The 15,318-nt window shown below is 46.9% G+C and overlaps 1 protein-coding gene across 1 annotated transcript in view; it reads left to right on the top strand.

Moving 5' to 3' along the window:
• Nucleotides 1–15,318, top strand: part of LOC147673426 (disintegrin and metalloproteinase domain-containing protein 10-like) — a 63,205-nt gene that overhangs the window by 26,442 nt on the left and 21,445 nt on the right. Inside the window, exons 5-8 of the mRNA XM_086947288.1 lie at nt 570–658; nt 2,080–2,202; nt 3,581–3,673; nt 9,308–9,476. Coding sequence (XP_086803414.1) covers nt 570–658; nt 2,080–2,202; nt 3,581–3,673; nt 9,308–9,476 — 474 coding nt within the window. The remainder of the gene's footprint in view (nt 1–569; nt 659–2,079; nt 2,203–3,580; nt 3,674–9,307; nt 9,477–15,318) is intronic.

Raw genomic sequence — 15,318 nt, 5'->3', positions numbered from 1 at the left:
TCACACTTGGAGGTGTTTATTTTTCATCCCTACATTCTCTTTATGTCACTGTTTTCCTATCTTTCTCTTCCTCACCCTTGCTCCCTTTTCTCTTTTCTGCTCTGAGACAGAGTCTGATAGTGTAAACTAAGTCATGGTCTCCAGACATGAGTGCTTTAGCCCAGCAGTTTTAAGCACCAGCACAAGTTAAGCCCAACAGGTAAGAGATATTGACATCTTTGCTGAGCACAAGGCAGCATGTCATTCTGTCAAAGGGGCCACCTATCCCCTCCTGTTTATATAGGTATGAATTGTGTTTATGTAGGGGGCTTTATTAAACCCCAGCACCAACTAGCAACTTAATAAAACCCATGTCTCCCCTGGTCTCCGTCATATAAAATGCTTCCACCTCTTAACAGGATTCCACAGGAAACTAAAGTTTTTGAAGAGTGTGATTCAAACATTTGCAAACCTACCTCATTTGTGATTTTATGGCATGTTCTGCCAATACTATTCAACGTTGTCAATTGTTCTCTAGTTTGCATAGCCTGATGAAAAACTGAAATCTTTATAACAAATTTACTTTTTAGATTATTCTCTTCTGAAAAATGTGAACTCTTCTTTGATTTTGAAAACATATCAGAAGTTAAAGAATTTGGTATCACAAATGGAATTTCAGGTATGAGACAGAATACATTATTAATAAAAAATATTAGCAATGTCAATTGAAAATAATACACGTGGGGCCTGCATGTACTAGGTCCTTCCCAGGGTCTTTCGAGCACTTTAGCTGTAGAACCAATGCATAGGTTCAGAGGCTGAACGCATCTGACTCGGATCAGCCTCACTCAGGGCACAAACATTTATCGCTTCTGAAGAAAGCTAGAGTGGAGTAAACCAGGGAAGCCAATGGCATACTCTGAATCTTTGTGTTGACATCTTTATGAATACATTTTAAGGATTTTAAGTATTGTTTGTGCAACCATCAGTCAAAGAAATGCATCACATGAGAGATTTACCTGGTCCCTCTCTCTAAGGTCCCTCTGCATGAAGAGATGATGGGTGGAATGCTTGATTTAGTCTCTGGTAATTCTTCTGGTCCACATTCTATTCCATCTATTTTTGGCTTGTCTCTGACTTTACAGAGAGGGAGAGGAATCACAGGAAAACCAGTGTGGCCCTGCCCTATGATGGACAGTACCACCCAAACTGATAGGTCACATTCCCTCCGAACTGGAACACAAGCATCTTCAAACCTATTTCTGCTTCTATAGGCATCATCGGTGAGACGCGGAGGAGTCCTATGGAATGTCTGGACATATCCATACTCCAAGCACTTTAATAAGTGATATTTGTGAAGTTATTAAGACACCGTGAGTGCGATGAGTAGGCCACGACGTGGATCCATTGCTTATTGTATGTAAGACTCAAGCTGCACCCTACTGATGAGCCTCAAGCAGGCTGACACAGGTCTGTTGCTGCTTGTGTTTCCTTCTACAGTCCTAGCCTGCTGGTATGTGGTGGACCAGGTTTAAAGGATCAGTTCAAAGGCTGATTTATGTATGGCAGGTTTTTGTCTAGACTGGGCAAAAAATGATGGGCTGGGGTGCGGACCAGAGTGCATACCAGAGGCTCAGATGCATTTATGCAATCAATCCACAACTTTTTTTTAAAGAGACTTTACATCTTTGCACACTTCCATAGTACTTCATTTCCTATGAACTGTTTGAACCACAGACTAGTTGAAGCCCACCAGGTCTTAAAGCGTGCCAGATGTTTAGGATAGCCACTAATTATAAATGATTCCCATTCAGATTCCTTGTAGGTAAATGTATCCACTGTGGATATTGAGGAAACATAGCCAAGGTCTGTCAATCATGGAGCAACATTGGAAACCTGTGTTCTTCATCAAGTCCTCCTTTGTATATTTCGCAGGCACTCACTCACTCTCAGACACTCCCAAACCCTTGCAGGCACTGCGATGAGCAGCACATTCCTTGTTCCAGGCTTTCCATCCGTTTCACCTACAGTTGCACCCTATGACTAATCTTACACTGCATTGTGTGGTGGATCATTTTTAATTTTTGTTGTTTCATGTAGGAAGAAACAGTTACAAGAATAAAACGAAGCGTTGATGTATCTCGCACAACCTGCCTGTTGTACGTTAAAGCTGATTATTTGTTTTGCAAGCGATTTGGCAGTGTGGAAAGAGTTATCGCAATGGTGAGTTTTCACCAATTGATCGCTATTGAACCTATATGACTTAGATACATCACAGATATATGTAATTTTTATGTCATCTTTCGTCGGTGAAATTATCGTTTGGGATTTAGAGGACGTAGAGTCACGTATATTTGGTTTATTATATTGTTGTGGAGATGTTTGTTACAGGGTGACAATGATCCTTTTTAACTTTATCTTCAGTTGGTTTTTCCTTTTTAACTTTATCTTCAGTTGGTTAAGCCCATTGAATCATGGCAAAAAATTTGAGCTCAACCTCTTATCACATTAAAAACAAACACGCGTCTTGTTCAAACGAGAAAATGTACTCATATGTAACATTTTTTCTTAATTATTCTCTCTGCAGTAAGGAGAATTATAAACACATAATATGCATCAACAAGGGACTTGTTCCCAGGCGCAGCATCTAGGCAACCACAGCAGTCTCAGAAGAGGTCTGACACATGGTCCCTTGCCTAGGCTTACCAGTAAGCCAATTTGCCTTGCTGGAGGTGAAACATGCTTCCATTTACCCACTGATGTCGTAAGGATTTCTGAACTGGTATTTAAAAACACTGGTTAGAGCTACTGCACCATATCTGAGGCAAACATCAAAGAGCTGTAATTTGAAGGGCCAATGTTGACATAAATCCAGGGCCCTGCAGCCACTGGCCTCCCAATATCTGTCAGCTCAAACCAGGTTCAGTAATCAAGTGTGTGTGTTCTGTACAGCAGGGCAGCAAGGGGGTGTGATGCTCACCTTCGCATTCACTACTAAGGCACTTTAGCGCCACATCAGGACCACTGATATGAAGTTTTCAGCATGGTAGCAACATACTTGATGACTTTTTATTTGGTTAAGCAATGGGTTAGTATTTGTTTGGGCAATGCTGTAGTGTACAGAATTATTGGATTCATCCCAGTGCTTTTGAAGAAGGGGTGTATAGGATATTTTGACAGATAAACGCCAGATCCTTGTGTAGGAGGGAAATAACCAACTTTCTGAGGCTCACAGAGTGTGTAGAAATGCATGCCTGATAGTATGATGATAATGTTAAAGTTGACCGCAACAATCAAACCTAACTCATTTATGTCATATCATGTGTCTCTCGTGCTGTCAGCTGTGTTAGTAGCCCCACAAAAATGTCCTCTGATATATATACACACACACACACACACACACACATACACATATATAAATACACACATCACATATATATATATATTGAGAGAGGAAAAAGTAAAGCAAGTGTTTTGCAAGACTAAAAGAATCCCCTTATTTAAACATTTTCTGAGCTGTCTGATATTATATTTACAGTTCAGTGGGGGTCAGTGTTTGTCTTCAGTCTTTAAATGGCATTTGCTTAATTTCTTTCCACAGATTGGTGGCTTGTTGCAAACCGTCAACACGATCTACGAGAAGGCAGACTTTGATGGTATCAAACACATCAACTTCAAAGTGAAAAAGTTAGACGTAAGTAGGTGTCTGTAGAATGGGACTGATATATACCCCTGGTGTGAGGTCTGTGGACGTGTCTCAGGATGAGAAATTTTGCAAACCATTCTTTCTGGACCAGGGTCAGCGGGCTCGATAATTCTCTCGCCTCGGTGCCCACTCTGATCAGCGATCACACTCGGCAACTCTGGGCATTAGCTTGCCTCATCTTCACTAACGGCCCCACCAGACCGCCGGGGATGCCTAGTCTCACCCTGGAGATACCCATTAAGGGGCCATCTCTCAGGGAAGCCAGGAAGGGTTTCGCAGCGGTCGAAGCGCCTTGGGACCCTACGGGTAAGTAGTGCGCTATATAAATGCCAATACATAGCTCGCAGTCAGCACTCTGGGTGACGCACTCCAGCCCTGGAAGCAAATCTCACACCCAGTTTTGGCCTGAAGGTTTTCTGTTACGTTTTTAGGATCTGTCAGAACTTTACTGATACAACAGATATTGTAAATCTGGCTACCTAGGGACTTATTAAAAGTTGCTCTTTAAATCCGACAAGGGCGTAACAATTGTTAATGGCGTCTTTGAAAGTACAAGCCCCAGGGTAACTCTGTGTTCCTGTTGCTTTCACCCAGAAATCAGCTACAGGGGAAATGAGAAATAACCCCAGAATTGGAGTTCTGGTTTTAATGGTTATTCCTCATTCTTGAAGGACGTCTGTAGGTCCACTTTGGAACTCACCCATGGAGTTATTGATACAACCTGTAGTGGATACTCTGGCGGGGGAGGAGGGGGGCAGAGTTTTCACACCGTGCAATGCCGCCAATAGCCATTGGTCTACAAGTAGTTTATTAAACCCCGAGCTTAGTTTGGGCCAGGGGTGGGGACAAGCAGGGACCAGTGGGGACCAGATTTGTTCAAACAGAGAGCAACAGGGAGAAAGTTAGAAAGAAGAGTTACATAAGAAAACTTTTATAAAGAAATAAAGCAAGGATAAAAAAGATCCCACTACAAATTGGTATGTGATGCGTCAAAATGACTTGGCCCTAGTATTTGGCGGGGCAAGACTGGAAACCAAAACCAGTCCTGGCAAAAAAAATGTCAAACCAGCCACATATTCCTTTTGCTTGGCTGATTTGTATCCTAACACTTCTCGTTTTTAATGAGCTTCTTTTTAGGTCTTGCCTTTTACATTCCGAAGGAATGGGAAATGGCGAGAATTCAAGTGCTCAAAATACTCGTGAAACCACGGGTTTTTTCGGGCGGTTTTTTTCGAGTTCACATGGCCACAGGCACGCGCTTTTGGGCCATAAACTTTCACGGCCATCTGTTCCCCAGCTCCAGCACCTCCCCTCTCTCTCCCCGCACACAGCCTTACTTGGATTTCTCCTCCCCAGCCAGCTTCCCCCAGGCCGTGTTCCCTCCCACCTTTCCTCCTCCTTCTTTCATTCACAACTTGTTTAAAGCATCATGAAAGTGCTTCCCCCGTTTTTTTCTCATTTCCTCAGCATATTTTTTCCTAACTTTAAAAAAAAAAATTCCTCAACTTTGCCCTTCGAGCTGCAGTGCGAGTTCACTTTTATAAAGCTTCACCCTTCCGACCGCTCTGCTGTGCATTTTCTCTCTTTGTTTCCCTCTTTTCCATGGAAGGGATTTAAATGACAGGACGGTGCCCCTCTTAGTGCAGGGTCTACTATGACACATACAAAATTGCTCACTTCGCGGTGAAAGCGGCCGGTTAAATAGTGTCTGCTGTGCGCAGGAAAGGCAAGGTGGCTGGCATTCTCGCAGGCACAATGTCTGTGGAACAGTGCTCGCACCAATATGGGGAGCTTTCAGCGCAGAGTAGGCTACTTTAAGCATTTTTGGAGCGTGCGTGCGTGCGACAGCTGCCATCTGTCTCTTCCGTCACGGGCCATAAAGTTGCTTGTTTTTATTCCCCGTGCTTTCCCCTCTGCCTCCGTCCGATCACTTTCACATGCTTGTTTAATTGCTAACATGTAACCATGGCCACTTCAAAGCGCTGGATATTTTTCTTGGAAACAAATGCACAGGCACTGTGCGGTCACCACAGATGGTGAGATTGTCCAGCCTTCAAGTGCAGCAACTCAATGGAAACCTAGGGGTTAAAGTAACTTGCGCGTCAAAACTGAGATTTGTTTCAAAAGTTGAACAAAGCTTCTGCTTTCACAGCTCTGCAGCTTTAAGAAAAGGGTCTCCTCTTCGCCCTCCCTTGCACCCGCTACCCCCTCCCCATTCATCTGATTAAATTAACCCTCATAAATTAACCCTCAGGAGCCCACAAAGGAATTCGCAGAAAGGGTATGCTAATGAGGCCTGGGACATTCCTATCACCCTGACTGTGTCAGACAGTGTGAGCAGATTGTGAGTGAGTCAGGGGGAGGGGCAGAGAGTATGAGTTCCCCACTGTGACCGACAATCACAATTAAAAGTTGTTTTACGTGTCAATTTTTAGGACTCTCGTTAGCTCCGAAGTGCCGGCGATGTGTCCCCCAAGTTGGAAAAGTTTTGAAACTTCCTGCAGCAGAACTGTGTGCCCCTGCGGCTGAGACCAGAATGTGCTCCTGGGAGTCCGCCTTCTCTGAGCCCGCTCCCTTACAATTGCCATTTCTTACAGCATACTCGCTCTAATCCCAGCTCGTTCCCTTTTATTGGGGGTCGATCAGCTTTATTTCAATTTGTGAAATCACTCCCTTGCTTTCCTTTCTGATGTAGGCCTGGTAATCGAAGACAAAGCGCGGGCATGCCTGCCACGTGCGACCCCAATCGGCAAATCCCAAATCTTTCAGCAACTGTGCACAAGGCAAAGAGGGCCTGCAGTGATATTAAATAACAAGCATTTGCAATACAATAGGTCTCGCATTCACGAGAGTTTGAGCTATTACAGTTGCAAATAACAATGCCTTTTATTTTTGTTTTCATTTTAAAAACATAACGGGCTTTGTCATTTACAAAACCAATAGCTCCAACTTTCCTACTGCGAGACCTATTGGCAACGGCAGTGCTTGTTTCTTTAGTTAGTCACTCCATGAGAGTTTGTGTGTTTTCCAGCTTTCTTCCTCTTGCTTTTCCACTGCTGCGCGCTATGCACCCCACCCCTGCTCTGTATTGCTCTCTGTCTCTTTTGTTTTCCCTCCACTCCGTGCTGCTCTCTCCCTCAAGTGCTCCTCCCTCCCTCAAGTGCTCCTCCCCCGCAAAGCAACCCATGCTCCTTGTCGGTCTCCCCCTCAAGTGCTTTCAGTGGTCGAAGTGGACAGGATCAGAGAGGCACAACATGCCCATACTTTTGTAATTTAAGGAAAACATTTCCTCTACTTTCTGTGAAATGATAACTGTTCTGGGACAGTTAATTCTGAGAGTTGAAATGCTTCAGCGCAGGGAGTCTCCTGTGCTGTGAAACCGCAGGCAGACAGCTAAACAAGCCTTCATGCCAGGGTGCCTGAAGCCTGAAAGAAATGTAAATGTGCACAACAGGCCAATCTGCAAACGTAAAGGGAGGTCGTAAGCCAGTATTGGCTTTGATTTGTGGAATCACTTGACACTTCCTGAAGACAGATTTATTCTTTTTCAGTGGTATTGGAATGGAGTTACGAGCTGAGCTGTGAAGTGTGTGCTTTTAGAAGGGGCGTAACGCAGGCCTCTGCGCCGCGGGGCCTGCAGTGGCGGCAGGGACCTGTGCTACGCTACCTACTATTCCCCATTGCTCCAATCAGGATTCAATACTCTGGCTCTCTGGTTACAGACACAGACCTCAGGGGTGCATTAACTAATAGCTGTTTCATAAAGTACGACAGTGCATTTCCCACTGATTAACTTAACTTGCATTTATTTTTTAATTAAGCTGTGTTATTTTATATGTGCATACCTGAAGGTGGAAGACTGAAAAAAGTTGCTGAATATTTTGTTATTTTAAATTAGCCACGCCTTTGACTCCGCCCCCACGCTTAGTCACCTCACCCATTGTGCACAGCATCACAGTTCCCTTACTTTTTTTTAATGCACTTCGACCTCTGTGCGCCTTCCTCCCACAAACCTCTCCTCCGATGCTATCCGCAACGCTCTCTCCATCTTGGGATTCCCCGCTCCTTGTTACTGGTTCCCTTGTGCGCTTCCTCACCTTCAGGACACCCTCTGCTTCCATTCTGTCTGTTGCTTTTCCATCAGGTGCTCCCCCAGTCTTCGTGCTCTCTACTGCTCTCTCCTTGATGCGTTTCTCCTCCAGGAACCACCCCGTCCACAGTGCTCCATGTTATTCTGCCTCCTGGAAAACACCCCCACCCTTCAGTGCACTCACCCTTGTGTGCTTTCCCAATGCAAACACCCTCCTCTTGCTGTTTGTTGCTTTCTGTCTTGTGTGCTTCTCTCCCCTTGAGAGCACCCCTCCACCTGCACTCCTTGTTGCTTTCTCCCACAGCGGCTTCGACTCCTATTTCTGCCTTGCTGTCCCTCAGCATCAGTGTTTCTCTTTTCATTGCGTGCTCCCCCTTAGAGTACCCAACTGCCCTCCTGTGCTACCCACGGAATGGCCGCCCCACAGACACAGCATTGGCAAAGCCAATACATCTAAAAATCGAGACCTAGTGGGTTTCAGTGGAGGCTCCTCCGCCAAGGCGGAGGAGCATCGCCCCACTGCTCTAAAGAAAAAATAAAATGATAACGTCTTATTAATATCATTTTATTTTTCCTATTGAAGTCAGTGGCTCGCGGTGGCCAGAGCAGGGCGAGGAGTGGTTTGCACTCCTTAGGAGCGCATTACTGTTTGGACTGGCCAAACAGTCATGCGCGCTTAGAATATTCCCTGCCACGCTGCATTACACAGCCTGGTGAGGAATATGCAAAGCCTCCCAGTCCCCGTCTGAGCGCCAGACCACGGCGCTCAGACCAATCACAATGCTGCACTGCAGATTTGTGATTGGCTTAGGGGAGCCTGGGAGCCCAGGTGCTTCCTGCTGCTGTTGGAGACAGGAAGAAGGAAGAGGACTGAGGAGAGACGTCGGGCGACCTGCTGTCCAGCCCAGGTGAGTGTTTCTGTTTTCCATTTCCATGTACACCACTCTCATCCGGTAGCAGCCAGTACTGGTGGGTTTGCCAATGCTTGCCACATCAGTCTCCAGCTACCCATGGTTTATGGCATCAGGCACAGCAGGAGCAAAAAAAGAGAGTGAGAGAGGGAGAGAGAGAGAGGAGAGAAGAGTGAGAGAAGAGAAAAGAGTGAGAGAGAGGGGGAGAGAAGAGCGAAGAGGAAGAGAAAGAAGAGAGAGAGAGAGAGAGAAGAGAGAGATATTGTTGTAAATTCATACTTATTTTTATATGGCTTCTTGGGTTCTTTAGTCCTTTCTTTGTGTTTCTATCTTCTTACCTAGCTGTGTTCTACCTGTGTGTTGAATATTTTTTTTAAAGTCGAGAGGAAGGGAGATTAGGTTTGAACATTTTGCCATGCCTGCTTTTGGTTCCCATACCTGTCCTGCAAAGTACTGCTGTGTCAAAGCAAGAACAAACATTAACATAGTTCCAACTGAACAAAATGCAAACAGGGAGAACTTCTGCCTACGAAAGATCAGACTTGCACAATGTTTTTTTTATTAAATGAATAGCAAACTTTGTCAGTTGTATGCTCTTGTTAACCCTGTCCAACCACATAGATATTTACAGACAGGAATCCAAAGGACCCCACGCACTCCCCACTGGTGGGAGTTGAAAAGCTGCTGGAGCTGCACTCGGAGGGGAACTGGAACAGCTACTGCCTCTCCTACCTCTTCACCAACAGGGACTACAGCGGGGTCATCGGGCTCGCCTGGGAAGGGAAAATGGGTGAGTGGCGTCTCCAGACCCCCTGGTTGTTGTCATTGCGTTTATTCTGCACGCCAACATTAGTGGATCCTGACGTTTTCTCCTAACGAAGATTCAGTGAACTTCTCCTCGCCTTCACTTCAGGAAACAACTGCATACATCTCTTCAAGCAACAGTTCCTCCTTGTTTATCGTTGTGACACTGAAAATGTCCTGTGACAGTGGAAGAGATTCCTCAACCTGTATTACCTTCCCTATAGCTCCCACTTTTCTGCGGCACTCTCCAACAATTTATGTTTTGTGTTTTTCCTAAATCACTCTAAATTCTTAGCACTCACCCAAAACATATAGAAAATGTTCTTTTCCAGAATAATGGGTTACATGGTGGATTATTGCTAGCATATGGCCTTATTATGAGTTTGGCGGTCCATTGGACCGCCAAACTCATGGTGGTGATCCGCGGACCACCAACTGTTATGTTATGTTATGTTATGTTATTTGGTATTTTTATAGCGCACAGCTGCCCCAGCAAAGGGGCGTCCTGGCGCTTTGACAGATGCTATAACATAACACACAGTAAAAGAAAAAAAATTAACTAGATACCGGGAACAGGAAGGTTTTAATTGCCTGCCTGAAGGTGAGCAAATCTTCAAGAGCTCGAATGTGAACAGGGAGCGAATTCCATAAGCTAGCCGCTAGCACCCTAAAGGAGCGGCCTCCCATTCTGCTCAGCTTGAAGCGAGGACAGCTGGCTAGATGAAGCCCCGCAGATCTCAAGGATCTCGAAGGCATATAGGGCGTAAGAAGAGGAACAAGTGCCGGCGGCGACGACAGTTTCAAAATTTTAAAGGCCAGACACAGCGCCTTGAATTTAATGCGCTGTCTGACCGGGAGCCAGTGCAGGGCCGTGATGGTACCAGACACTGAACAATGTCTGGGAAGGCCCACAATGGCTCGTGCCGCGGCATTTTGTACTCTTTGGAGCCTAGAGGCCTCCGCTTGATTCACCCCTAATAGCAATGAGCTGCCGTAGTCCAGCCGAGAAAGTATAGAGGCCTGGACTACAAGCTGTCTAGTAGGGGGATCAAAGTACTTTAGGACCGGCCTAGTACCACGCAAAATTCCGTAGCACGTGGCAGCCACCTTCTTGGTATGATCTCTGAAGGTCAACGCAGAGTCTACCCATACTCCTAAGTTTCTCACTCCAGCAGCTGGAATAGGCGTGACACCCAGCTCCGAAGGCCACCACTGATTTCCCCATAACTCCGCGTGCTTCCCTAGAACCAATACCTCCGTTTTGGTGGCATTCAACTGGAGGCAGTTGGAGCGAAGCCAGCCGGCTACTGCCAAGAGACCCGCACGGAATCTGGGGGCCTCCACCTCAGGGTCTTCACTAAGTGTCACCGCTAGCTGTGTGTCGTCAGCGTATGAGGCCATCGTAAGACCCCACTGTTTGACGACACCAGCCAACGGTTTCACATAGAGGTTGAACATTGTTGGGCTCAACGAAGATCCCTGTGGTACCCCGAGCTCCAAAGGATAGGTGGCAGATTGGCCAGGTGGTATAGCCACTTTAAAGGAGCGATCTGCCAGGAAGGACCGAAACCACTGGAGAGCGACATCCGTCACTCCCGCCTCCTGTAAGCGCTGGATAAGTATATGGTGGGACACAGTATCGAAGGCAGCGCTTAGATCTAATAGTATAAGCGCTGCAGTATGACCTGAGTCAAGTACCTGGCGAAGATGTTCCGTGATGTAAAGTAATGCCGTCTCGGTACTGTGTCCTGACCTGAAGCCATTCTGACTGGAATCCAGAATCTGGTTGCGAGCCAGATGTTCGGACAGAACAGAGTTGACATGGGCTTCTGTTACTTTAGCAATCCAAGGCAACAGGGAAATAGGTCGATAGTTTTCTGGCAGTCGGGGATCAGAGTTGGGTTTTTTTAATATCGGAGTAACCACTGCCTGTTTCCATGCCGCAGGTACCGTTCCACATGACAATGACATATTGATAAGGTTCAATATGGGGTCACGGCACAGCGGGGAAAGAGTGTTAATGAAGGCTGGCTTTAACGGGTCCGCAGGAGAGCCTGACTTGACCTTGAGGCTGAACCTGTCAAAGGCCGCACTAGACAGTTCAGGTAGAATGGCCAAAGGCTCAAAATCTACCGTGACAGAAGTGGTGTTCTGCTTGCTCTTTTAGGACTTTGGTTGTTGGACTGCCACTAGACCACTGTGTCTGCAGGGGATCCTGGATCTTGCGGCGGTGGCACAGTGGTCAGGCAGAGCAAAATGCTGGCGGTGCCACCAATCATGGCCGGCATCACTCACGGGTTGGGGGGTTGCGCGGCAGGTTATTTAAAAAATACAAAATAAACTTACCTTCCCGGGTGCCTCACTGTCACAGCTCCTGGCCGGGTCGTGCGGAACAGGAAGCAGGCAGCCTCCCTCCCCTCCCCAAAGCCAATCACAATGCTGCAATGGCAGCGCTGTGATTGGCTGGGACGCCGACCACACAGGCGTCTATGGGGAGGCCATTTTCTCCATGTAGGCTGCAGGCAGCCTACATGGAGAAAATGCAGAGTGCGTATGACTGGTTTGGTCAGTCCTGGGACAGACCAAACAGTCAGCGCCCTCAGAGTGGGCAAGCTGCTCCTTCCCTGCCCTAGAGCAGGACTGCCCACTGGCCTGCCCCCAATCAAACCCTTCTGCTTTCTCACAGTGCAAGAAGCAGAAACATAAAATAGTATTTATAATTCCATTTTATGTTTCTGCTTCTCGTACTGCGAGAAAGCAGTGGGGTGATGCACCTCTGCCCTCATGGAGGAGCCGCCCTGGGTGCCACTGCGGCACTGCCAAGCAAAATACCAGTTGCCTCATCGCCAGCCTCTCCATGGCGGTGAGCCTGCCATGGAGAGGGGGGCAGTGAGGCAACTCGGGGGGGGGGCTTACAGGGCTCCCTATTGCCTTGGTGCATGGGGTGCATGCAGGGGGGCACATTTGGAGCCCCTCTGTATTTTTGCACCCTCATGTTCCTTCACTGGAAGGAATGCACAACATGGTGCGCTTCCTCTCTGTGCAGGAACGGTCTGCCGCGTTCCCTTAGTGGTGCCTGTAACAGCTCTCCTATGAGCCTTTCAACAGGCACCGCTGCCGCACAACCGTCCAACCTGTATACAAATCTGAATCCGACGGGCGGTGTGCGCGTGGCTTTGGCACTCCAAGGGAGGACCACCAAAGTCATAATAAGGGCCTTAGACGGATGAGCCCAATTTGATCTATTTTAATAAAAAGGTGATAATTATGTCCAGTTAAAGTTGTGCTTTATAAGTAACCTTACATACAAATATATCAGCCTACTATCGACAGCGTACTCGACTGTGGGGAGGCAGTGACACTTAAACAAGACAGGCCCTCTCTAAAGGCAGTACAAAAACTGGGTACGCCTCTTGCATGAGACTGTCAGAAATCTCAATGAGTGAAGTGCTTTCGTGTGTACTCTGAAAGTTAAAAGTTGGAGCCACTCCATGTCCAACTCTGATTTTAATGCTACTGATATCAAAACAATCAGTGGGTAATAGATTGCATGTCAAAATGTCAGCAACAAAAACATTGTGCTGCCAACACGCCCTGGCTAAAATATTGGTGACCAAACCATTGAGAGTGTAAGTGCATATAGCTAAGTATAGATTTACTATTTTCAACTGTGCCTTTACATATATTTTTCATCAAGGTGCATACATATGAAGTTAAGTAAAGTAAACCTCAACAATGTTCACCATTGCTTCAGTTATTTGTAGGAGTTGTTGCAATGAGAGCAACAATACTAAGTGTTTTTTACTGTCAGCGTACAACTGGGCTAACATGGTTGTGGGCAAATGGTCACACTAAGCCTGTTTCATGCATTTTCATGAGGCAGGTAGCTGCCATGTGCATGGTGACAAATGCAAGGGGTGTGGCAGGTGTGTTGTGAACCCCCTGCTTTAGCAGCTACAGAGGGGTGGGTTTCCTCATGGACCTCTTATGTCTGCAGTGCAGCGAACAATAGATCAATAGATCATAAATAATTAACACTACAGGGCAATACCAGCCGCTTAACTGCAGCGCGAATTCCGCTGCACTCCAGCGGTTTGAACTAGTGGGCGGGGCCGCGTCGGCCAACGGACGTGCGCAGCACTACCAAGGTAGTGCCGACGTGCCCATCAAAAAGGCTAGAGTAAGGGAAGTGGACTAGGAATATCAATTTAACTAAATGGGGATAAGGACGCAGGTGATAAAATATGAGAGCGAGCGGAAGCCAAGACGAAAGGTGATAAGATGGAAGGATGAATGGATGGACGGAAGGTGAAAGGATGGGTAGGTGGATGGACGGCTGAAAGGATGAATGGACAGCAGAGTAAATGGAAAGGTGAGAGTGTGAATAGATGGATGGGCAGAAGGATCAACTGATGGTCAGATGGATTTATGGATGAATGGATGGATGTTTGGATATATGAATGCTTAGATGATGGATGTGTGAACGGATGGGTGGATGAAACGGTCCATGGATTAATGGGATAATGAATGACTAAATGATGGATGAAAGAATGAATGGGTGACAGAGTAGAAAGGTGAAATGGTGTATAACAGCAAGTGGATAAAAGAGCTAAAGGGTGAATGGATAGATGCTTGGATAAAAGAGTGAAGGAAACTCATTTAGGGAGGGTCAGACTCACTTACTATGCTTGCATGGTGCCATCAGCGCTTTAGTTCAAAGTGGAGGGTATTTTAATTTTCTGGCTGTTCTCTTGGGGTGCCAGTGTAAGGAGACCGCCATCCCTCTATTCCTGGCTTAGTACCCTGACCATTGGTTGGACTAGGGTGACATTGGCACGGGAGTGCCACACTGTGACATAGAAGCGTCTGTCTCTGCTCACTGGGCCACCAGCCACCCCCTGCTGCTCTGAACACTGACATTTGTCTAGGGGTTCTGCCTGGTGGTGCGGTCTCTGCAGCCACCTTGTAGAACGTCTCCCCATTCGTCGAGGGTCACCCACCACTAACAGAAAGGGGGCGCTGTGCCTGCCACATATTTCTGTCTCGCCTCGTGGCCTTTTCACAATTCTGTAGGTAATATGAGAGCTCACTTTGAGATTCGCCTTCCAAAGGCCTCGGGATATACCCTGGCCTGGCCATATACCGAGGCCAATGCGTGCATTATTTGAAGGCGAACCACTGTCTATCCATGTCACTGAATCTCGATTGTATCTTACCTCGTTTTCTGGATATGTTTATGTTGGCGACAAACTAAGTGTGTGAGCGGAAGTGTAGCAGGCCGCTCAGCGGGGAGACTTCGTTTGGAAGAATGTACATTTGAAATGTGGTTTATGTGGGCAGCGTTTTGGCGTCGTGTGAGTTGCCGGAGCGGTGTGTGTGTGTAAGTGCAGTAGTGTGGCTCACTGGTTAGAGGCGGCAGACCCGAGAGCAGAGGACGGCCCGGGACCAGGGTTCGATTCCCGACGCGGCAGGTTTCTGGACCAGGGTCAGTGGACTCGATAATTCTCTCGCCTCGGTGCCCACTCTGATCAGCGATCACACTCGGCAACTCTGGGCATAAGCTTGCCTCATCTGCACTAACGGCCCCACCAGACCGCCGGGGATGCCTGGTCTCACCCTGGAGATACCCATTAAGGGACCATCTCTCAGGGAAGCCAGGAAGGGTTTCGCAACGGTCGAAGCGCGGAGATACTCCTCCGGGAGTCGATCCTAGCGCTATATAAATTTGCAATTAATTAATTAATTAATTAAGGTCCATGTAAACCTGCGCAAGTATGGAATGTAAACATGTCTAGATATGTGTATGGTATAATACAGCAGTTAATTGC

The sequence above is a fragment of the Lissotriton vulgaris genome, chromosome 12, assembly GCF_964263255.1.
Source record: "Lissotriton vulgaris chromosome 12, aLisVul1.2, whole genome shotgun sequence".
In the NCBI taxonomy this organism is placed as follows: Eukaryota; Metazoa; Chordata; class Amphibia; order Caudata; family Salamandridae; genus Lissotriton; species Lissotriton vulgaris.
Note: the sequence above shows the minus strand (reverse complement) of the source record. Positions and strands in the feature narration are given on the sequence as shown.